General features: G+C 40.4%; 1 protein-coding gene across 5 annotated transcripts in view; it reads left to right on the forward strand.

Moving 5' to 3' along the window:
- Positions 1-5,682: 5,682 nt before the first annotated feature.
- The window catches only part of LOC149837229 (GATA transcription factor 28-like), a 34,616-nt gene continuing 14,811 nt past the window's right edge, over positions 5,683-25,487 (forward strand). Inside the window, exons 1-4 of one of the 5 annotated variants that reach the window (XM_090005898.1) lie at positions 5,683-6,096; positions 6,170-6,687; positions 8,951-9,037; positions 9,115-9,248. In XM_090005898.1, coding sequence (XP_089862024.1) covers positions 6,250-6,687; positions 8,951-9,037; positions 9,115-9,248 — 659 coding nt within the window. In that variant the 5' untranslated portion in view covers positions 5,683-6,096; positions 6,170-6,249. Of the gene's footprint in view, positions 6,688-8,950; positions 9,038-9,114; positions 9,249-25,487 lie in introns of all 5 variants that reach the window. The other 4 variants (XM_090005897.1, XM_090005899.1, XM_090005900.1 and 1 more) reach the window with 4 other exon arrangements.

The raw sequence follows: 25,487 nt of genomic DNA on the forward strand, positions 1-25,487 counted from the left end.
TACCCACTATGAATTATCTAGATAAATTAAAAAATTCAAATAAAATGTTGGAGAATAATAAAAAATTATTGAAAATTAACCAAAATAGGAAATAATTGAAAATAACAATTTCTGAAATTCCAAACTCTCAATTCTGAACTGTCGACTATCTAAACATCTAGGCCGCCCTTATATTTACAAAGAAAGAATTCTAATCCCAACAAACCTAAACTACCATATCAGATAAACACCAATTAGGAAAGCAACTCCTAATTTCACTAAATTATTAGAAGGAGATATTCATAAATAATTAATATATAATATCCATTACAATGACCTAAAACAAGAAAATATTCAAACTAAATAATATAAATATCAAATTATCCAATAAAAGGTGTGAACCCGAATATGTATCACTTCACTCTTGCATTAGAAAGTGAGATACGGCAGTGTTTCAGGGAGAGAGAAAGAGTTGTAGGGTATGTTTGATTGTATTCAAATGTGAGTTAAAATCTCAGGTGAATGAAGGAATGAATCTTATTTGCACGTAACCAAACATGTGATTTAAAGTCTCATGCAAATAAGAAAAGGAATGTGATTTGAAATCACATTTGAAGTCACTCTAATGCGATTTCAAATCACAAAGTGTGAAATATGCGATTTAAAATAATAAGACTTCAAATCACATTTGATTCCAAATCACGACATATACCCAAATATCTTACAGGGAGAGAGGGTAGGGCATTGTAAGTTGAGGGTTAGGGTAACAAGGTTTTAGAAATCCAACTCTCCTTTGTTCTAGTTATAGAGGCATCATGTTAATTTTGTATATTCATCTAACCATGGTCAACTTTTGGGCATGGTTCAATGTTGTTAAAATTGGTTCACTAAGTGAAACAGTTTCTTAATAAAAAAATGAAAAAACCGAATCGAATCAAAATGAAGCTGAATCGATCAACTTTCACCATCGAATGAAATGTGTCGTTTGAAAAAAAAAAATTAAATTTGTTAACCCACTTAAAAGAATATTAAAACCCCCGACAGGCACTATAAAATGTTAGGAACGTGTTTGCTAAAACATACATGGCAGTAGGGGTGGACATTGGACCGGGCTTACTAGGGCCCAACAGGCCCAACCCATATTGAGGCCCAAGTCTGGCCCGACCCAACCCAATTACAGTCAAGCTCAAGTCAGGCTCGGACTTGTCGGGCCCTATGCATTTTGCATATGGGCCAGACCCGATTATCTAATCGGGCTGGGCGTGATCCAAATTTATTCGGGTCTAGGCTGCAAAGTGCAGCCTAAGCCTGACCCGATTCAATCTGAGTACCGGAAGCCCAATGAGCAGCCCGGTCCGATGGCCACGCTTACATGGCAGCAACTTGTTTGCAAAACCCTGGTAAGGTAGGGACTAATTTGCTAAAAACCCTATTTACATGTTACATATGGGCAAATACAAGTGAAAAATAAAACACCAAAACATGATTCGACCTACGATGTCCCGTGAGAAAGGATAGGGGATCCCTGCCGAACAACTAGTCTTGGACGTCCAGGACGCAATCAAAGGAAGACGTGGGAACCATAGTGACAAAAGCTAAAAACGGCAAAATCTCGGCAGGCAAAAAATTCAAGAGATTTTAAGTTTTTTTCATAAATCTGGCATTTTTTTAGCAAATTTTTTGAGAAGAAATAAATAAATAAATTAATTAATTTTTATAAGAAAATATAAATGAAACATTTAAAAATAAAAATCTTGAGAGTTTTCATGACAAATATCTTTTAAAAATATAAATATCATGCTATTTATCACGGTTTGAAAATCTCACGAGAAATTGCCGTTTCAATTTCTCGGCGATATTTTTATAAATATGACGATATTTGTCACAGAGGTGGGAACCCACTAATGGTGAAATGCCGTCTGTGCCTACAGGTTGCATTTTGCACCGTCCATATGTGGAGTTAGTGGTTTGGGTGCATGGGCCCCATTAACAACTTCAGCGATGTCTATGTGAGCAGACCATAGTGACAAAAGTTTTTATCGGCAATTTTTCATTTTCCAAAAACTCACGAGAAATTAAAAAAACTCCATAAATCTTGCAGTTTTTTTCAGCAAAATCTTGGCAATAAAAATTTAATTAAAAATATAAAAAATCCTTTTTATAAGAAAATATTAATAAAAATTATTTAAAAAAAAACATAGCATTTTTTGCTATAAATAACCGTTTAAAACATAAATATCGCGTTTAAATCACGGTATTTATGTTTTTTCATAAATCTCGCGAGAAATTGCCGTTTTAAACTTTCAGTTAATTTCTCGCGATATTATCATAAATCTCGCGATATTATCGCGATATTATCGCGAGATTTTCATAAATCTCGCGATATTTGTCAAACTGGTGAGCACATCATTGTAGAGATGGAAGCCACTTACTTGACATGTCATATACGAATTGTTTAACCAATGTCACTCGAACTAGAATCAGGTGCCATCACGTGGCACACATTGAGTGTGCGTCTGTACCTGACTGCCCTCCATTTTCACTAGTTAGGTGTGGGGCCCAAAAGCAGATAGAATGCAGCCAAGTGTACCGGCACACTCCACGTGATGGCACCTGATCCTTGCTCATGTGACAGGGACACGCTACATAGACCGACAGCCAAAATCTGGAAATTCTTTCCTGGACAATCTAAAATTGCCCAAATTTTGGGTCTACCATAGTTGGCCATGTTTGGTCCGAAACATGACAAAGTTCCAAAACTTCAAACATTCAGTAGTAGTTTGAAATCTCACACTTTGATTCTTACTGGCAAGGATAGGAGTGCCGCCCGCCCCGTGGCAGCGGGCTTGAGGAGAAGGTGCTAACCCTTTCGTCCCAGGTTCTACTCTTATCGGGTGCACGGGTGCCTTTCACTGGTGTGCTCTGTAAGGGTTTCAGTGCCGGTGACTCCACTTGGAGATCATACGGGCTTTGACTAAAACTTCGCCATCAAATATATATATATATATATATTCTTTTTGAAAGCACATTTCCTATTGCTACTCAAGTTTTTTTTTTTGAAGAAAACCTATTGAGACTGGCCCCCTTATTGGACAGTATAGGCCCCTTCACCCACTTGCAAATCATCACTTGGGTTTCATTCAGCCCCTATGTCATCCTTATCGGATCTTATTGATACAAGTTGTTTTGATCAAATCTGACCTCATAAATGTCATCCACTTGGCCCATTTAGTGAATATTAACAATATAATCACCAAAATCTAGCCTATGTGTATGGTTTTCTGGCAATTAAAAAATCAATAGCTATAAAAGTAATGAAGCATTTAATATTTAAAAAAAATATTTTTTTTTCGAAAATAAAAAATGCAATTCAAGGATGATTTCTCTGAAATTGACCTTGGCTGAAGCCATCTACTATAGGATCAGATTTGATCAACAGAACTAGCAACAGTGAGATCCCGAATGAGGTATGATGATGGGATGACATAGGGGATGAGTGGAACCCAGCTGAGATGCACCCAATGCTTTAGTACGGGTGCTGGTTAGTTTGGAACAGGTCCTTTTTGCAAGGGTCCAGATCCGTTCATTCACCTACTTCACATGATCCACCTGACTCACAAGCTAGGGTGGGCCACCTGGTTACTTGGTTCCAAGTTCCAACTAAGGTATATCAGGATCCACATAACGCCTCTATTTTAGCCTAGGGTAGAAAATGGATCAGGTTGATTGGACCTTCAATCCAAATTCAACCACGCCCCGCTCAGTGCGCTCACCTTCTTTTATTTTTTTTTAGTTTTTTGAACGTGGATCTTGAAATAGGGTCTGACTGCATATTTGGATCAGACTTGAACTTATTTAACAGGATTTTGTTTGGATATAAACTCAATTTCAAGTCAACATTTCTTTCTGTTGGATCTGTCTTTGAATCCATATCAAATACAACGTATATGTGCCTTTTATTACATATAAAAAATGCATGCGTTGGACAGTTTTATAGAATTCTGTGTTAGCATATACATTTCAGATCTGGATTAAACTTTATTTTATATATTTGATTTGTATCGGTATCCAAATTCAGTCTTTCCATTTAAACATCAGTTTTTGGACTTGGATTAGTCAAGTTCTGGACCTTAATCGATCCATTTACACTTCCAATATCTTAAGGCAATCAAGTTGGGTCATGTGTAAAATTGTGTGGCACCTGAAACCAATTTCGCCATTATGCTTCGAGCCAATTGCCCCACGGTACCAAGCCTGGTCAATCAATAGTGTTAATGGTTCGGACCTTTACTGGACACAGGTGGGCCTGAACTCAGATCTGAATCTAAGGTACTAGTACAAGATCCAGACCCAGTTCTGATCCATTTTACCAGAAGCAAAACTATACTCATTTCTTATAATGATTACCTAAATGCGACCTGTCTACACACAATAAAAAAAATACAACTTTTATATTCAACAATTGCAGATCTTAATGCGATCTTCTGCGGAGCTCGCATAGAGTTTCACGAACCATACCCAGCTCCATATACTAGTCAGACTTTATGAGTCTGACCCAAATACTTAACGGGGCCCTTTTTTTCTGTTACCAGACCCTGGCCTTACCAGATATTGTATGGGCCATACCCGTAGTGTATCTCCTGTCCTCTGGCAGTGGACCCTAGCAGGTGGGGGAAACAAGCTTCGCTAGCCCGCCACATCTTGAAATTTTGCTCTTCCACTTTTGATTTTTACCTCCATCCCCGATCCGTTTTCGCGTCCACTGCCGTATATGTCAACGGTCACACATCAGCTGACGTTACCATGAGCTGGAACTTGTTCCATTCAAAAGCTAAGCATTATATCCAATGTTGTGAAAATCGGTTCAATAGGAATCGGTTATTTACATTATATCCAAAGTTGTTAAAATCGGTTCATTAGGCGAATCGGTTATTTAAAAAAAAAAAGAAAAAAAATCTAGATTGAATCAGCCCTTGTTTTAGCAATAGATTTCAGGTACAATTTAAAAATAAAAAAGCATGTTCAAAAATATTTTAACCTTCTTAAAAGAAAATGAGTTTGAGTCGACTTTGAATTGGCCTCTTTTGAATCGTCTTTGGGCCTATTCATGACGATTCAGACCGAATTTTGACAACATTCGGATCGCTAGATTTGTTATGGTTGGTCAGCGGCATAGTTAGCCAACAACTTTTCAATAAAAAAAATGAAAGCAAAAAAAAAAAAAAAAAGCCCCATCTTATTTATACTATCAAACAATTTTAAGAAAATTGTCTAGAACACTTGGTGGAAAAAGGACTGAAAAATGGAATGTGGATCCAATTATATCTGATCTCTGTTTTAGGTCACATTGATATTGAGCATTGGATTTGGATATGAAATTTCCTATATCCTATCTTGTTTCTCAAGAAAAGTTTCATATATATGTTCATTTTATGTGTTGTTTAGTAAAAAGCAAAACTGCGTTGAGCTTGTATACATCGCTCACTATTTTTTTTAAACTTTTTCTTTTTACAAATTTCGAATCGGGTGTTCATGTAATCGGAGCCCGGTCCGAATATATATATCTAGAATAATGGGTCGGGCGAGTATCTGAGACCCGATCCATTTTCTTCCATGATAGGGCATCACCGTAATTTTCTATAATTCGAGGATTTATTACCCAAGCTCTTAGTTGCCATTGATGGCATTAGGATCAAGCCCGAGGGTTGGACCGTCTTCTTCTGCTGAACCCAAAGGCTTCTCTTTTTTTTCTTGACGCGCGGAGGGGGGTTTCCGGCGCAACACGGCCGGCATTCGGCTGCCCTCGCCGGAAAATTGATCCTCATCCATCGATCCCGGCCTTCTCTCCGGGAACGGTTTCTCCCTCCTTCCCTTTTTTCTTCTTCTTCCGGCTGTCGGATTCCTCTTTCGGCTGCGTCGATCTCGCTCTCTTCTCCCTCGGATGGATTCTTTTGTGAGTCCCTTTTCTCCGGCCGAAATCGAGTTTTTTTAGGCGATTCATAGATCTAGGTTTTGCTCGCAAATCGCTCCGATTTAGGCCCTTTATCCGATCTTCTTTAGGGTCAGATTTCATGTCTTGGTAGGGATTTCTTCTTGTCGAGATCAATAGATTATCAGGTAAGTAACTTTTTGTTTTCCTCAATCCGAGAGAATTAGACATCTTGTTGTTGAAATGGCGAGAATGTTGTAGATTAGGGTTTAAAGGTAGGGTTTGTATTGGGGGATTTGGTTGTGCTGCGTAAGCGGTAGTTCGCGGTATGCGAGAGAGCGATGTCGGAGAACCACGATGATGCGGAGGGACAAGAGTTGCAGAGGCATCACCCGGCCCTTTTCGCCCAAGGGAACCCTGCCCCCCATGCGTCTGACCAGGAACAGGTGAGCTCGCACCACATGCATGTGCACAACATGCGTCTTCCCGGCCAGATTGACCATGGGGGCGCCCAAATGCATGGCAGGGACGCCGCGGGGCAGATGCAAGTGCATTTCGCGCAGGATCACGGCCACGCACTTCGTCACAACAACGAGACCGGGCTCGACGACGATCAGGACGACGGTGACAGCGAGGGGATGGATGGGGATGTGCCGTCCGACACCGTTAATCTTGCTGACCCCATCTCTGTTATGCCTCCACGGAGCCAGGGATCGAACCAGCTTACGCTGTCGTTTCAGGGAGAAGTCTATGTGTTCGACTCGGTCTCGCCCGAAAAGGTATCTCTTTCAGCTCTGTATCTGTTTCTCGTCAACTGCTGCGTTCATGGTTCACTTATCTGCTTTACATAATCCGTCCTTCTGCTTGCCTTCTCATTTCACTTGCGAAGATACACTTTGTAATGCGATGCAGATTTCTCATACTTTTATTGTTGGTCGATGTTATTTGTCATTCTTATGCCCTTTGGAAGCACAACTAACATTATGCTATCTCTTATAAGACGCTAACTAAGCTGCCCTCCTAATGGCGCGTCTTAACGAAAGAGAGAAGGTGATTAAGTTTTCAAACTTGAATGAGAAAAGAGCATGGTAAGTTGGTAATCATTGCTGCCCCGGCATTTCCCTAGGAACATTAATTGGATGAAAAATTGGTCAACTGCTTGGGTCATATTTTCAGTGGATCGGAGCTCATTGGCAAATCGTGATTAGCCAATAACCTAAAATATTAACCTAATTGTATTTGTTTTAAATTTGTGATAACATTCTTTCCTTAAAATCCTAAATGATAACATGTGGGTAAACGAAAATAATTATGCCCCTGATTTAATACCCTAAATCATAGCCGAACATAGAAGACATTAGAGTAAAAGTTCTCTCTTAACTAAACACACAAATGTTGAAAACAAAGAAATATTTCAAACATTATTAGCCACGACACTTTAAAAGAAAGAAAAATTTAAGTTTTTTTGGCCAACCAAGTAGTAATTAGCAAACATACCCATCTTAAATTATCTCTTGCAGTAACCTTCTTTATTACTTTTTGGAATAAAAGGAAAATCCCTGACAATATGTCCCCATCCATTCCTTTTCAGAATAAAGAAAATGCATTGCATCAATTTCATTTGGTCTTTGAACCAAGCCAAGTGAAATTTTTGTGGTTGGAACTTTGTTCTTTGGAAAATTATGGATTTTTTTAATGTTGTTAACTTGTTATCTATTCAAGAAATCATTTTTCTTAACTTCACAAAAAAACTTGTGCTAGGGTTTTCCCGAATACTATTGCAATAGAAAAGTAACATTATCATGATATTTATATTCTGGTGAGATTTTGAAAATGTGGCAATATTTCAACGTTTTAGATGGCTGATGTCAAAAACAAGACATTTTCAAATAATATAACACCATTGGTGACTATGTAATAAGGTTACACATCTCCTATGTAAAGGAAACAAATATTAACAACAAGGTCATAAAAAATTGATCAACAAGATCATAAAACCATGGTCATAACAGTAAACTTTGTTAAAATTATGGATATGGCCTTGACATGCTTAACACACGTTTGATTGTATTTATGTGTGTTTGGTGACAGTCAGTGTTCTGTGTCATCTAAGCACTGCTCTACGGGCTAACAGAGTTGTCTGCATGAGTTTGTCCATAATATCTTAAGGATAAACATGAAGCACCTACTTGAAAGCATGACCGGCACTGTTGAGATGAATTATCTTGATTGTTTAATGGTTCTTTCTTTCTCTCTCTCTCTCTATATATATATCTTACACTCATGTATGTGATTTTATCAATAGCTATTGTCTACACTGGCCATTTTCAGGCAAGGAAGATGGTTGGAAACTATATGTGTTTCCCTTATTGGGTGCTGCCAAAGAAATGGTTGTAGATGGCTTTTATCTGCCATTCAGCCTCCCAAACATTCTACACAGCTTGTGTCCAGTCTTTTTGGGCACTCCTAAAGCCTTATGTGGGCATTGGGCATTGTACCCTTGCTTGTCATGGCATTCTTTTGCTCCTTCAAAGTTTTTGTTATTCATCTAAGATGGACTAGGTTCTTGGCCAGGGTATAATGTTTCTCTAGGTTAATAAGCCATACATAAGGTCTTGCATCATTAGCTAACTCATGGGTTGTGTTTTCTTCGTGGTGTCTGTTTGGTGTGCCCTGTCTGGCATCCTGCTTAGGCTTGCTTTATTTATGAGTGCATCCAAATGCTGCACTTTTGGCTGTTAAGGTCCCTGACCTGTTTGGTGGCACAGGTGGCCCTCTCGCTTTAACCGTTACATGGAGAGAAAAAGGGAATCACTAAACGGCTGCCTTTTATTGTCCTTTATTATCTAAATATATGGATAAACATGGATGCTTTACATATATTTAAGTATTATAGTTTATCGTGTTTAACAGATATGTCAGTGCATCAACACATTTCAATAATTTTTAGTTTTGTTTCTGAATGCTTTCTCTCATCGTAGAATATATTTGATACAACATTTGGAAAAAAGCGTGCAATCCTTTTCGTGTTACATCTTTTAGGTGCAAGCGGTGCTCTTATTACTTGGAGGACGTGAAATGCCTCCTGCGTTGCCTACCATGTCATTATCTGGACAACAGCATTGCAGGGTATGTGCATTTCTTGAAGTAGTTTTGGTAGATTTGATTTTTTTCTTATACTCTTGTTTACTAATGATGTCAATCAGGGGTATTCTGATGTTCCCCAGCGCATGAACTATCCCCAACGCATTGCATCATTGACAAGGTTCCGCGAGAAGAGAAAAGAGAGAAATTTTGATAAAAAAATTCGTTATACAGTGCGAAAAGAGGTTGCTCTAAGGTATAGGTTGCACATTTGTTATTTTTGTACCATCATTGTGATCATTTAATTAGTTTGTGAGATGGTGCAATTACCATACAAAATGTGACTGCTGAATTGTTGCCAGAATGTTATTGCTTCCGAGGCAGCTGCACAAGCCTGCTGGTTGTCACTTGCCTTCTCTGTGGTTTCCATTGATTATGGCTATGGGGTTGTCAACATGTGTTCTGTGCATGACATCATTATGATAGAACATTAATGACATCCATTATATGTAGAATTGTCATTAATCTTCAGGTTCTTTAACTGGATGTTTGTGGATCTATAAAATTGGTATATTCTCAGCACTACAAAAAGTACCTTGGCATTGGTTTCTATTGATAGGAATTGTCCATCATGAAACTCTCTTTGTTAAATTTACTTGTGAGTGAACTAGTGATTCAAGTTGCTTATATTCGCTTTTTTGGCAATTGGAAAACTTGGAAGACTACAGAGATGGCTATGTTGCCCCCATCATGCTTCTGTCATTCTTAATGATAATGGTCTGGTGATCTCAAGGGCTTGTCCAATATCTTGCATTGAAAGATCAAAGAGTTGGTTGTCAACCAAGCGCTTGCCTTTGAGTTCCAAGAACCCAATTCCTTTTTTTTTCAAGGAAGAATCACAAGAGCCTTACTTTGTGGTGGTTGCAAATTCTGCCCCATTAAAATTAATCACATGTTACACATAGTGCAAACTATGTAGGGTGGAATAGCAAGTCAAATTTGTTATAGGGCCACAATCCAAATTTGGCCCTAAGGGAATGAATGATAGGAGGGCACCATTAGTTACAAAGAAATAATTTAAGAGAAAAAAAAGACAAAAATGTAAAAAACCAAGCAAACCTCCTTAAATGATATCATTTTCAGTGCACTGTATTTATGGATCAGAAACATAAATGAAAAAGTGATAGAAAACCTAACACATCTTCTAAAGGAAAGTACAATAAATGATTTTCCCATTGTTTTTGAGTATCCATGCAATAGTGCATGTATATACACAACACACACAAGCACATGTAAACAAAGCCCCACTCTCTGCCTCACTCCCATCCACATACATCCCTATGTGTGTGTGTGTGTGCGGTGAGTGTTTGCAACTCAATTGGGTCGCATGTATGGTATCAGCACAAAAGCTATTGTAGTGGATAGAGTTGATATTTTATTGGGTGGGAGAATTCTCACAAAATTGATGGTTGATTTTTGTTTCTAGGTTATGGAAGAGTGGAATCCAACTATTTTGGCATTTTGGCCGTGTTCTTCAACAATTTTAAGTATTGTGTGAATTGATGCTTGATAGAACCGGAAGTCCCACGGAGGACAGTTCTACGGATTTGGGCACATGGAGTGAGGCAAGGCTTGAAAGCTGGACGCACGGAGGGGGAAATTGTACCATAGAAGGCTGGGCGAGTCCAGTTGGGTGACGGACATGCTGTAGGTGTGCCACAAGGGGGGAGCACAGGGCGTGTGTCACTGGACTGGGACACAGTTAAGGCTAACGTGGCAGGGCGTGCGTGCGTGGGGCTGGGGTGTGTTACAGGGCTGGGACACAACCAAGGCGGAAAACTAACAGGGGGAGAGAGTAACGTCTCTCTTGGTTGGAACGGGGTGCGAGGCAAGTGGCGAAGGTGACGATCGAAAGGGAGAAAGGCGTTCTCGACAGACCGACAACGACCGTGGATGAACGAGTGAGGAAGAAAAAATGTTTCCTGGGAAGGCAAGCACTCACACAAACGAAGAATTGAGAGAATACTCTAAAACTTCATTAAAAAACAAACTAAGCAGGATACATCAATATATGAATTTACAGGAGGACAAAACAGTAAAATACACAGGCACAATCCCACCCTAGATGGGATTCCAGGGTGCGTCCCACCAGAGTCCCAACCTGGATAGGATTCCAGGCTGAGCGGGTTTTCTGGGAGTGGATCCTGGGGCTCGGTGGCTCCAGATCGGATCCTGATTAGGGCGGATCCTTTGGGTCAGACCCGAATGATGAAAGGGTCCGTAATAATCCACCCCTCTCAAACACGCCTTATCCTTAAGGTGGGAATTTTGGATACTGAGTCACTATCCGGTCTTCCTCTTCTCAAGTCACTTCATCAACCCCACTTTCGATCCACTGAACTAACACCTCGGTGACTAAGCGACCATCCCTCCTTCACCTTATTTTCCCAAGAACCTTGAATGACTGAGGCGAGGTATCTCCGAGATCGGGCAGGGTTGGGCTCTTGTCGGAAGGTCTAAGCGACAAGCCATTGTGTCGACCTTATCCAAGACGGGGAATGACCCGTAGAAACGGGGTGCCAACTTGTACTGCGATAGTCGTCGTACGATGCCTTACTGATGGGGCAGCAACTTGAAGAGCACATGGTCACCCACCTAGAATTGTCGCGGTCGATGCCTCTGGTCATATGTCCGTTTTATCCACTCTTGGGCGACAACTATATTTTTGTGCAATAATCACATGAGATGATCTCTCTTCAACAGGGCCGACTCAATTGTGTTTGCCCGCACAACTCTACCAATGTATTTGGCTATGGATGGAGGGGGCTGTCCGTACACGGCCTGGAATGGGGTCGCTTGTACGGCGGAGTGGTAGGCCGTGTTGTAGGACCACTCGACCTACGAAAGAAGCACCACCCACACCTTGGGTCTGTCACCCACAAAGGCACAGAGGTAGTCCTTCAAGCATCTGCTCAGTACCTCGGTCTTGTAGTTTGTTTGGGGATGATAGGCGATACTTCACCCATAAGGTACTACTGAACACTGGGTCCCTGCATGTGAAACACCTCGTGTACAAACTACTCGGTGATGGATGTGGCAGGGTACATGTGAGACGTGACCAAGAAGTGCTTGTACTTGGACAGATGGTCCACCACGACCATGACCATGGACTTTCCCCGCATGGAGGGAAGTCCATCAATAAAGTCCTTCGATATGTCCTCCCAAACACAAACCGACACTAGAAGAGGCTGCAACAATCTGACGGGGGAGGCGGCCTCGTACTTGACCCTATGGCAGATATCACAACTTCCCACAATTTGCCGAACCTGCTTATTCATGCCCCTCCACGCAAACTCCATACTCAAATGCCCATAGGTCTGCTGGACCTTCTCATGACCCGTTGTAGGAGTCGCGTGGTATTGATCTACGAAAAGAGTCATAAGATCAGACTTGGGAAAAACTACTATCCGCCCATGGTGTATCACCAAATTCCCCTGAATCTCAAGTCTGGGAGTCTCCCCTCTCTAAATCTGCACCTTGACGGTAGAGAGGAAGTCACGAGCCACATACTCCTGTTGGAGGTCATCCAAAAATGGAAGTGACTGGGGTCATGCTGAGACATGTCAACTCGTTTTTGTGTTCCCGCCACGAGAGGGCTTCAACCACTTGATTATTGGCCCCTTGTGGTACTCGATCTCAAAGTCGTACCTCAGGAGCTTCGAGATCCACTTCTACTGAGTGGGAGTGCTCACTCACTGTTCGAGCATGAACTTGAGATTCCTATGGTCTGTCCTGACTATGAAACACCAACCAATTAGATACGATCGCTATTTGTCCACAACCAGGATGACAATCATGAACTCCTTCTCATATAGGAACAGACCCCGCTTCCCAGATGCGATGACCTTGCTAAAATAAGGGAGGGGTGTTCCTGTTGCTTGAGAACAACCCCTATACCTAGTCTGGACGCGTAGGTCTCAACCACGAAAGACTTCGTGAAATTCGGTAAGGCCAACACGGGTGTCCAAGTCATGGCCTCCTTTAGAGACTCGAAGGCTGCGATCGCCTCGTGGTTCCTTCCGAAGGTACTCTTCTTCAACAAGACAGTCAGAGGGTGGGCGATCCGAGCATACCCCTGTACAAACTTCTAGTAGTACCCGGTAAGGCCAAGGAATCCCCGTAGTCCCTTGAGCGATTGGGGAACTGATCAACTCTGCATTGCCTTGATCTTCTCAAGGTCCACCTCCATGCCTTGGCTTGATATGACGTGTCCCAAGTAATGAACACAAGACTGGCCAAAGCTGCATTTGACTCGCTTGGCGTGCAACTGTTGCTCCGTGAGGGTCTCTAGGGAAATCCCATGTGGCGCATATGGTCTTCCCAAGAGGGGATATAGATCTGAATGTCATTGAAAAAAACCCAATATGAATCGTCTAGGGTAGGGTCAGAATACATTTTTCATCAAACCCTGGTAGGTTGGAGCGTTGGTGAGATTGAAAGGCATTACCAGGAACTCGTAGTACTGTCATGAGTCTGGAACACAATCTTCTAGACATCGTCGGTGGCCATGCAGATCTGGTGGTAGCCGGACTAGAGATCCAACTTCGAAAAATAGTACGCCCATGCAGTTTGTCTAACAACTGATCAATCACTAAGATCAAGTACTTGTCTTTAATTGTAGTCTGATTAAGGGCCCGGTAATCAATACAGAGCCACAATATGTCCTTTTTTTCAACCAACAAAAACCAGAGAAGAATACAAGCTCTTGCTAGCTTTGATGATCCCATCCGAGCACATCTCCGTTATTAGCCACTCAATCTCTAACTTCTGAGTGTGCATATTTGTAGGGCTGAACATTAGCCAGATTGGCCCTTGGCTCAATCGGGATTGCATGATCACGAGACCGAGAGGGGGGAGGACCATTTGGCTCGTCGAACAACGTGCCAAACTCTTAGTGCAAGGCCTCCAAATTGCTTTACATCTCTGCTAGGGTCGTGGGCACCCCATCCACCGCCATCATCATAAATATCTGCAACACACCCTCTCGAACTACCTTGGCGAGCTGTTTAGACTCAACTAGAGAAGCAAGTGTTCATGGAGGGGCACAGATTGACACTTGATGACCTCCGTATTCAAACTCCATAGTCATGTCCTTGAAGCTTCATTGGACACAACCCAAGGACCGGAATCACTGCATCCCTAACACCACGTTCGCACCCTTGATCGACAATACAGACATGTATGTGGTCAGGATCGTTCCCTCCATCTCCAGCCACGTGCATCTCAGTTTGCTGTCATTCCCAAACACCATCTTGAAGGGTTGCTTAGGGGAAGTTGTGCACTTGGCCCTCTCTGTCGTTTGTGCACACATGAAGTTGTGCATTGACTGGTGTCTATGAACACTGAGATTAACAACTAACCGATTCTACCTGCCATTCTCATCGTCTGTGATACCTCCACACTAGTTAGTGCATGGTATGAAATCTTCGAAACCTCCATTGAAATGTCATCACTCGGGCCAGACAACTCGGCATCGGTATCACACAAGTACAGATTCAGGTTGTCCATACCTCATCTCAGTGATAGGAGAGGCCCTTCTTGTGTCACTCCTCCATATGCTTGTGTGAGAGTTGCTTCATCTGAACCTTAGGGCGCGATTCCAGCGCACGTCATGGTTGTGGGGGGTGATCCTTTTAAGATATACATATATGTGTTTATATATACATGTATATATACATGTATATACATGTATGCGTATATATGTGTTTATTGTTAACTGAAATACCCATTAGGGGTATTTCGGTCTTTTCTCTGTAATAGGTGTCAGCCCATTAGGGGTTGACATTTCTGCATTTTATTTCATGTATTTATTTTTGTCTTTTTCGTTTTTTACCTTTTTGTCTTTTTCAGATTTGATGGGACAACTCCATATAGCTGTTGGAGCTGCCCCAACAGCTATATTTATGACTGTTGAGTGCAGCCCCAACAACCATATTGAGCTGCACCCCATTGGCTCCATTGTATTATAAATTGGCCTCTTGTGGCCTTGTATTCCTAACTCATTCTTGTGTGCTTCTATGCAATAACAAGTTTGTAGACCCTTGTGTGGGTGGTTTCGTGATTCAATCAAGTATTTTTACTTGATTGAAAGTGTGTTCTTGCATGTGTATCAAATTCAATCCACTTCATTACATGGTATCAGAGCTTTGGTGGTCCAAAGACAAGTTTTTTGAAGAAAGTTCGTGACAATATCAAGAGGAGAATCGTACGCTTAGGGGATACAACAAATCAAGGATTGTTGCATCGGGAAGCGTGCCATCTCTCAAATAAGTGCTCGTATTTCATTCTTTCTTCGTTCTCTACCCTTTCTCTTAGCCTTGTAAGGAAATAGAGAATGAAAGAGAGGTAATGGTCTGCATTCCCGTACGCCTAAACGATCCAAACTATGTGATGTGGGCATCCATAGTTAAACACAAAATATGAGGAAAGGGATTATGGGGTTTGGTGGACAATACCGAAAGAGAATCCAAGCTCATTCTTACGAAAAATGAGAATGGGAAAGAGGTTGCTCTTCAAGGAGAGGAAATGGGTAAAGCCGTTTCCGATTACGAGAAAAAATGGAAAGAGTGGAGGATGAGCCACTCCAAAATAATTGGATGACTCATCAATAGTGTGGACATCCACAAATGTTCTAGCTTAGCGAAATTTGATTTCGCTTGTGATGCATGAAAATATCTTAAAGACATGTATAGTCTTAAAGATATTGCACACATATGCAATGTCTAAAACAAGGTGAGAACCATGACCCAAGGAGAAATGAGTATTAGAGAATATTACAATGCACGTTCTTTTCTTTGGGATGAGTTGACTCTTCTTGAGCCAAAATGACAGTTCTCAAGATGTAGAACTCCGTGAAAATCAAATTAAAACGGAGCATTTCTACCAATTTGTGAATGAGCTTAGGCCCGAATTTGAGGGAACTAAATCGACTCTCCTTCATAGAGGAGGTGTGCCATCCATAGTCGAAACTCTTGAAGAATTGACTATGGAAGAAAATAGATTGAAGAAGCCATCCACTTCAAAGGATGAAGAAACCGTGCTTGCTATGTCAAAGCCCGGTAATCATACTAGGAGTTATAAACCTCCTCACTTTGTGAGAAATGAGAATGGGAGAAATCCTAACTATGAGAGGAATGACAAAAAATGTGGCAAAATCATATGCTATCATTGTTATGAACCGGGACACATCAAACCGTTTTATCCAAAAAGAAAGAAAGAAGATCACCGAGATGATAAGAGAGTTGCTTCGGTGGAAAGGAATGATGTTGACAACTCCAAATGCATTGGCTCCCTATTTTTAGCTCAATTAATGGAGGCGCTACAACCAATGTTTAAGACTCAAGCTTCTTCCTTTTCGGGGGCGGCCGTATCCACAAGTGGTGACCCTAGTAAGACTTCTTGGATCTTGGACTCCGGTGCCTCTTTTGATATGACTCTAAATGAGTCAATATTATCCGAATGTCATTCTAACTCAAATGATTCTTATGTTTCAACCGCCGACGGAACATCCTTAAAAATCAAAAGTCTTGGAATCTTTAAAAAACAACCAAACTTTCACATACCAAATATTAGGGTTGTGTCAAAATTAAATTTGAACCTTTTATCGGTTTCACAAATTACGGATTATGGTTGTAAAGTTTTATTTTCCTCTAATGATTGTTTAATACATGATCTCGAGTCCGGGAAACCGATTGGGCAAAGCCATAGAAGATGAGATCTCTATGTAATGGACAATCTTGAGTTATCAAAACAATCTTTTTATAATTTTGTGGAAAAAAAAATATATAAAATTGCCACAAAAGACTAGGACATCCTAGTGTGACCAAATTACACTTGTTTCTATTTCTTACTTATTATAAAGAAAAGAATTTGGTTTGTGAAGATTGCATTCTTGGCAAAATGAAAGCTTTACCCTTTGGGCAAAGACAATTTATATCCAAAAATCCATTTGAGTTAGTACATTCGGATGTATGGGGACCGACTCCAGTTATATCTAAAGGCAGGGTATCTTACTATGTTATATTTGTAGATGATTATAGTAGACATTCTTGGATCTTTTTTCTTAAGCAAAAGTCAGAAGTACTTGATTGTTTTAAAAGATTTTTCTATTACGTAAAGACTCAATTCAAAACCGATATTCAAATTTTTAGATCCGATTCTAGGGGGGGTGAATTTGTATCAAAAGAATTTAAAATTTTTCTTGATTCAAATGGCATCATTCATAAAAGATCTTGCCCTTACATTCCTCAACAAAATGGACTAGCTGAAAGAAAGCATAGACATATTGTTGAGACCACTAGAACACTTCTTGTATAAAAAAATGTTCCAAAAATGTTTTGGGCCGAAGCTGCTCTTACGACAGTCTATTTGATAAATAGAATGCCCTCAAAAGCTATTGAAAATATATCCCTTATTGAAAAATTGCTTAAAATCCCTCTTGCCTCTCCCGATTATAAAAGATTGAGAGTCTTTGGATGTAAGTGTTTTGTTCTTACCCATAAGAACGACAAACTTTCCCCCAAAGCAATCCCTTGTGTTTTTTTGGGCTATGCTGAAAATCAAAAGGGATATAGATGTCATGACAGGGAAATGGACAAATTATATGTTTCACGAAATGTTACATTTCTTGAAAATGAAGATGGTTTTAGCAAGGAAAAAACCCAAGAAAACTATGATTATTCGTTTCTTTTTTATCTCATCAATGAACATGAAGGGTATGAAAATCTTCATAATGAGCATGAAAGTGAACATGAAAACTCTGACTCTCATGATGCAAGTGAAAATATAGACAACAATCTTAACAATATCGACCCATCCCATAGTAACATACAAACATATACTAGGCGGACCGAAGGGCACCCACCATGTGCTTTAGAAGATATTCTCAAAATCAAGATATTGATTTTGCTAGTATTAGAAAATCGATAAGAATTTCAAAAGCCCCTAGTAGATTTGTATCTTATGATTCCTTTGAACCAAGATACCGAGCATGCTTAATGGCCGTAGACTCATATTTTGAACGATCATCCTACTATGAAGCTAAAAATCATCAAGAATGAATTAAAGCCATGAACGATGAATTAGAAGCATTAGAAAAGGCAAAAACTTGGGAAATTCAAACATTACCTAAAGGAAGGAAAACTATAGGATGTAGATGGATTTACAAAATCAAAACTAGATGGGATGAGACATTGGAAAGATATAAAGCTACACTAGTAGCTAAGGGATACAGTCAAGAATATAGAATTGACTATGATGAGACCTTTTCCCCAGTTGCTCGAATGACGACTGTTAGAACTCTCATCTCTATAACATCAATCCAAAATGACCAATTTTTCAAATGGATGTCAAAAATGTCTTTTTAAATGGTAATCTGGATGAGGAGGTCTACATGGATCCTCCACCAGGTTTGAATTTAGCACATGGAAAAACTCTTCGTCTACGAAAAGCCTTGTATGAGTTAAAACAAGCTCCCAAAGCTTGGTATGATAGATTTAGTAATCTGATGACTCAATTGCATTTTAAATTTTTTTTTACTGACACTGCATTGTTTGTTAAGTCTTCCAATGTAGAGATGGTTATACTGTTGCTTTACGTAGATGATATGATAATCACAGGAGGTGATAAGCAGAGAGTAAACCATATCAAAGATGTGCTTAAAGACAACTTTGATATGACAGATCTTGACTTTTTACGATATTTCCTTGGAATTGAAGTAGCTTACTCACCTCGTGGTTATTTTTTTGTCACAGACTAAGTATGCCGCAGAGATCATAGAGAGATCAGGACTCTCAGATGAAAAACGAGTTGACACTCCAGAGGTCAAAAATGCAAAAATGAAGAAGGATGATGGAGAATCTCTGCAAGATCCAACCCCATACAGACAAATGATTGGAGCTTTGTCCTACTTTTCTATTACTCGTCATGATATCTCTCATGCTATTCACTCTGTCAGTCAATTTCTGCATGCTCCCACTATAATACATATGAGTGTTGTAATGAGAATTATTAGATATATTAAGAATTCTATAAGTCATGGATTGTTTTTATCATCTTCTTCCTCATTAGAAGTCATTGCATACTCAGGTTCTGACTGGGGAAGGGATGTGAATGATAGACGCTCAACTACTGGTTTGTGTGTTTTTGTAGGTGACTCCCTAATCTCCTGGCGATGCAAGAAGCAACAAAAGGTGTCTCTCTCCTCAACTGAAGCTGAGTATCGCGTCATGGCAACGATTACGTCCAAGTTAGTGTGGTTGCGACAACTACTAGGGGATTTGGGAATTCACACCACAGAACCTTCCAGATTATGTTGTGATAACAAGAGTGCTGTATATATCGTGAGCAATCATACGTTTCATGAGAGGACAAAACACATTGAAATTGATTGCCACTATGTTCGGGAAGAATTTCCGCGGAAGACTATCACACTGCCTTATGTTTCATCAGAGTATCAACTCGCAGACTTCTTCACCAAAGCACTTTCTTCACCCAGATTTCACTTCCTACTTGGCAAACTCTCGGTTGTTGCACCGTGAGTTTGAGGGGGGTGTTAAGAGATACTTATACGCGTATATATATGTATATATACATGTATACGTATATATGTGTTTATTGTTAACTGAAATACCCATTAGGGGTATTTCGGTCTTTTCTCTGTAATAGGTGTCAGCCCATAAGGGGCTGACATTTCTGCATTTTATTTCATGTATTTATTTTTGTCTTTTTCTTTTTTTACCTTTTTGTGTTTTTCAGATTTGATGGGACAACTCCATATAGCTGTTGGAGCTGCCCCAACATCTATATTTATGACTGTTGTTTATGACTACTGTTGAGTGCAGCCCCAACAACCATATTGAGCTGCACCCCATTGGCTCCATTGTATTATAAATTGGCCTCTTGTGGCCTTGTATTCCTAACTCATTCTTGAGTGCTTTTATGCAATAACAAGTTTGTAGACCCTTGTGTGGGTGGTTTCGTGATTCAATCAAGTATTTTTACTTGATTGAAACTGTGTTCTTGCATGTGTATCAGATTCAATCCACTTCATTACAGATCCAAGGCTCGATCGAAAGGCCTTTGAGGGACGGTCTCTCGTGCAGGATGGGGCACAATCCTGCTAGGGGATGGGTTCACCTGGGGCGTGAAATTCTGTCTAGACGTCCCACTGTTACAGGTCCAACGCGAGCTCATCCTAGAAAGTTTCTCCTCGGCCACACGTGCCAATTCAAAACTCTGCATCAAGGAGATGGTTCTCGCGACTTGGACCTCGATCTGCAGGTCTGACTTGAGACCTGCAATAAATGTCTTGATCAACGATTCTTGGGACCACCCAGTAACGACGTTGCTCAACCTTTCGAAGTCTGCCCGGTAGTCGATGACGTTGCCCTGTTGGCGGATCTTGGACAACAAAACATGATGGTCGACGTAGGCAGACAATCTGAACCTTATCACCAAGGCTCTCAAAAAGGCCTCCCATGAATGTGTTCCTAGCTGGGTTTCCAACTAGTGGAACCAACATATAGCCTCTTCTTCCATGTAAATCAAGGCGAAGGCAACTCGATCCTCCTCAGACGTCTTTGCGATCTGGAAATATTACTCGGCCTGGAACAACCAGCTCGTGGGGTCCACTCCGCTTCTTGAACTCCATCCTGGGTTGGCGGGCCTGGTGGGGTCTGTTGGTGGATTCCGAAGACTGGGCCTCTCGAGCTGGACTCCTCGTTATGATTATTTCGATCGTTCAACTGCTTTTGGATTGAATCCATAACCGTGAGGAGTTGTTTGAAAACGCTCGTCTAGTTTCCCATTGAGCACATCCACATGCTCCTTGACGCCACCCACAATCCGCGTCAAGGGGGCGATTTGGGCATCCACTTGATTAGATTGATTTTGGAACTTTGTACGTAGTTTCCCTTCCATCTCCTGAGCCCTCGTCATGTCGCGAGTTTTCAGGGTTACAAATTCAAGAAGGGTTTGAGCCCACGCTGTCGAGACTCGATCTAATGGGGGGTTGACCTGATCATTGGGACCCATCCTAAGGGAACACAACCTCTGACATAACACGTGGGAAAGAGTATGATAACAATGCCTGTCTTGCCGAATTCGCAAACAACTGGGTGGACGTGGGCAACTACACGCAGGGCAGACATGTCCTGAAACAACTGGCGAGTACCCGGGTTGGTTAGACCCTCCCAAAAGTGTCTAGGCTGCCCTCAAATACGAATATGAACTTGCTGCCGACTGAAAAAAAATCAACCATACAACTACTAAGCCGCCAGGACTGTCCTTCAGCTCTGGAAGACAAAAAAATGCCCTGTGGGACGTGAACCAAATTGAATCCTCCGAATTCTATGTAGATCGACGTTGGGATTGATCTAACTCTACTCACGATAAAAATCTGATGCACCCGAATAAAATATTATCAGAAATTAAATACGAGCATCAAATCGATCTTGTCCCTTGTTGCGCCGTCAAAAACCAACTGGTGGACGACATGGTTCTCGGGGTTGCTACATGAAAATTGAGAAGGCCGAACGAGATTTGAGATAGATGCTCTAATACCACTGATAGAACCCGAACTCCCATGGATGAGGTTCTGCAGATCTGGGCACACAAAGCGGGGTAAGGCTCGAAAGCAAGACACACGTAGGAGGGAAATTGCACCACGGAAGGTGGGACAAGTCTTGTTGGGCTGACGGACACGCTGCAAGCGTGCAACAAGGGAGAGTGCAGGGCGCGTGTCACAGGGTAGGGAGTCAGGGACATAGTCAGGGTTGATATGGGGGGGAGGCGTGTGTGGGGTTGGGGCATGTCATAGGGTAGGGACACGGTTAGAGAGAAAAACCGGTAGGGGGAGAGAGTAACGTCTCTCTTGGCTAGCACAGGCTGCGAGGCGGGTGGCGAAGGCGGCGATCAGAAGGGATAAAGGCATTCCCGACATGCCGACGATGAATGAGTGAGGGAGAAAAAATGTTCCTTCGGAAGGCAAGTACTCACACGAACACGAATGGAGAATTGAGAGAATACTCTAAAATAGGGTTATCGGAAGCGCCTGTACAAACGGGAAGCTCACTTCCCCAAAATGCACTTCGGAAGCGCGAAATATTGTACTTTCGAAATGTCAGGGAAGCGCCCTTTTGACTTCTGTCTCTCTCACTCCTCTCCTCTCGCTTCTCTCCGTCTCTCTATCTCTCACTCGTGACTCTCCTCTCCCTCACTCTTTGTTTCTCTGCCTCTCACTCTCTCTCCCTCCGTTTCTCACTCTATTTCCCTTTGTCAATCACTTATTCTCCGTCTCTCACTCTCCTTTCCCTCTCTCACTTCTCTCTGTCTCTCTCTTACTCTTCTCTCCCTCGCTCTCTTTCTCTTTGCCTCTCACTCTCTTTCCCTCTGGCTCTCACTCGTTCTCCTCTCTATCTCTCGCTTCTCTCCGTCTCTTTGTCTCTCACTCTCCTCTCCCTCACTCTCTTTCTCTTTGTCTCTCACTCTCTTTCCCTTTGTCTCTCCCATTTTTGTTTCTTGTGATGATATCATGATATGCGACTTTGAAGTGTACATTTGATTATTTGAAAGTTTTGATAAGGCTTTGTCAATCAATTAGCTTATATAAAATAGTTTGATTATTTGATATATGCAGCTATAGTAATTGAGAAGCATGATTCATATTTCATACAATTCAAAATTTCAAATCATATTAGCAATTGGATCATTTTTTTTCTTGTAGGTTCTGTTATCTGGTTTTCTTTTTCGGTTTTCTATAGTTTGGGAATATAATAAATAACTAAATATCGTGGGTGATCTTATTTATATGATTATGAACTAAATAAAATGGCTAGGACTGGGATTCACTTTAATAAGAATTAAGTGTGGGGTCGGCAACGGTGTGTATATATGGCAAGCTCCTCACTTTGTTTGGACTTTGGGTTATGTTGCTCAAAACTCGAAAGCTCAATGTGTGAACAGGGAATATCAATAAATATCTTTGGGGACTTTTAGTCTTATTTATGTGATTTTTTGTATTTTTTCTGCAATCATTGTCTGATTTTTATGTTATATAGTAATACTCTTGCTGATTTACTAATGTTATCTAGTCATGTTTTATTTTGTCAATGATAATATAAATCTTATATTTTGATAAATTAGAAAAATATACATTTTAGCTTTCCTTTCGATTCCTACTTGCTTCCCACTCGAATCCTAGGTCGCTTCCTTCTTTGTTTTTCCTTCAAATCCTTGTTCGCTTCTTAGGTCGCTTTTGGTTCGCTTCCCCATTGCTATCGAGACGATTCTCAGTTCGCTTCTAAGTCGTACCACGCTTTCTACTTCCTAAAAATTTAGAAGTGCTTTGCTTCTCGCTCATGCTTTCTCGACTGACAACTCTGCTCTAAAACTTCATTAAAAAATAAACTAAGCATGATACATCTATATATAGATTTATTGGAGGACAAAACAAAAAAATACACATACACAATCCCAACGTAGATGGGATTCTAAGGGGCGTCCCACTAGAGTCCCAGCCAGGCTGGGCGGGTTTCCCTGGAATGGGTCCTGGGGATGGGTGGTTCCTCTGAATCGGATCCAGGGCTAGAGCGGATCCTTTGGGTCGGATCTGAATGAGGAAAGGGTCCGTGGCAATGCTTGATAGATACCTATTTCAAACTAGATGTTAGGCATCATAAGGTAGTCCATTAATCCACCTCTGACATTGTGAACGAAAGCAATCAGAGGAGATACTTCTTTAAAAGCTGGAAAGTTGGTAGATCAAGAAAATGTGCTAAAAGTCTGGTAGTAGTGTGTCTAAGACAAACTAATGGGTATAACTAAAAAGGAAAGACTTTTAACATTTTTTTATCAATTTTTATGCATATCCATGACTGAATTACGTTTTGTAAGTTTTCATTGATATAATTTATTTTTATTTTGAATATCGTGACAGCTTTTGTGATTGAGGATATAATATTATTTTCCTGCAATGGGATGCCATTATTTTTTGTCCATGTTGGGGTTGTATAGGTGTGTAAATAGCTAACCTCTCATAATTATGTTTTTTTTTTCAATGGACTCATAATCCTATCTCTGAGTAACCGCAGATGAAGCTTAGATGACGTGTGGCCATAGGCAGTTGTGTGTAAGTGATGTACTGCACAATTCAGCGGTAGATTAGGATGCACCAAAGTCGACCACCCTTTCAAACACCAATATATTTTTGCCTTTTTTTTAACAAAATTTTCATTCGCTAAAGAAAAAAGCAGACAAGCAGTCATAGAATTCGATGATTACATCACAAAATTCCACTGAAATTATAAGATCCTAACATTGCCTTTAATGTTAAAATGTAAAAATTGTAACATGTATATAATAATATTATTATATTATATTATTATTATATATATTTTTGTTATAGTTTTTATTTCCATTATTTTATTCTTTTATATATCTAGTTCAATGTGAACTAGATATATAAACTAGTCAAGTTCTAACAAGAACTTGACTAGGTTCTAGCCTTTGGAGTCTAGTCCAACGGCTACAATAAGAGCCGACGACTCTTTTTGGGAGAGCTCAAACGTTCCAATCCTTTTGTATAAATAGGGGTGAACCCCTCCATTGTAAAATAATTGAATGCTTCATTATCAATAAAGATTTATTTATTTATTGTTGTATTCTTCCTTTTATACCCTTTTATGGGTTTGCTTGAAGTGTCTTTATAGACATTCTTTTGGTGGATTCAAGTGCATTTGTGGAAGACCACTATTTTATTACATGGTATTGGAGCAGTATTAGAGCTGTGGAGATTGTAGATCTTGAAGAGCTTTTGTCTCATTTCTTGTGTTTCACTTGCAAAAGGTGTTTCATCACCTTGTTCTTGGCTCAACAAGATTTGTTGAAGAAAGGAGGCTACTGAAGAACCTCTTTTACTACAAAAATTTGTATTTCATCCTCTCATTCTCTTTTCTCCTCTTTTCTCTTTCTCTTCTCTCATCTAATTCTTTCTCACCCTTGTAAAAGATGGATGACAATGATAAGATCACCATCATACTCATGAAGCTAAATGATACTAATTATATAATCTGGGCTTCGATTATGAAGCACCACATTTGGGAAAAAGGGCTATGGGGTATAGTTGATGGTTCTGATTCGGAACCTAAACTATCTCTCACTAAAATAGAGGGTGATAAAGAAGTTCTTCTAACGGAAGAGGAGAAGAGCAAGGCGTTAGCCACCTATGAAAAGAAATGAAAAGAATGAAAGATAGGGCATGCAAAAATTATTTCATGGCTAATTAATAGCGTAGACATTAACAAATGCTCTAATCTTGCCAAGTCCAAACATAACGATAAGGCTTGGGAATATCTTAGAAATATGTATTCTCTCAAAGATATTGCACATGTGTGCAATTTACAAGACAAAGTTCGGACAATGACTCAAAAGGATAAAA

Source organism: Nuphar pumila, chromosome 5, assembly GCF_984573655.1.
Source record: "Nuphar pumila chromosome 5, dmNupPumi1.hap1.1, whole genome shotgun sequence".
In the NCBI taxonomy this organism is placed as follows: domain Eukaryota; kingdom Viridiplantae; phylum Streptophyta; class Magnoliopsida; order Nymphaeales; family Nymphaeaceae; genus Nuphar; species Nuphar pumila.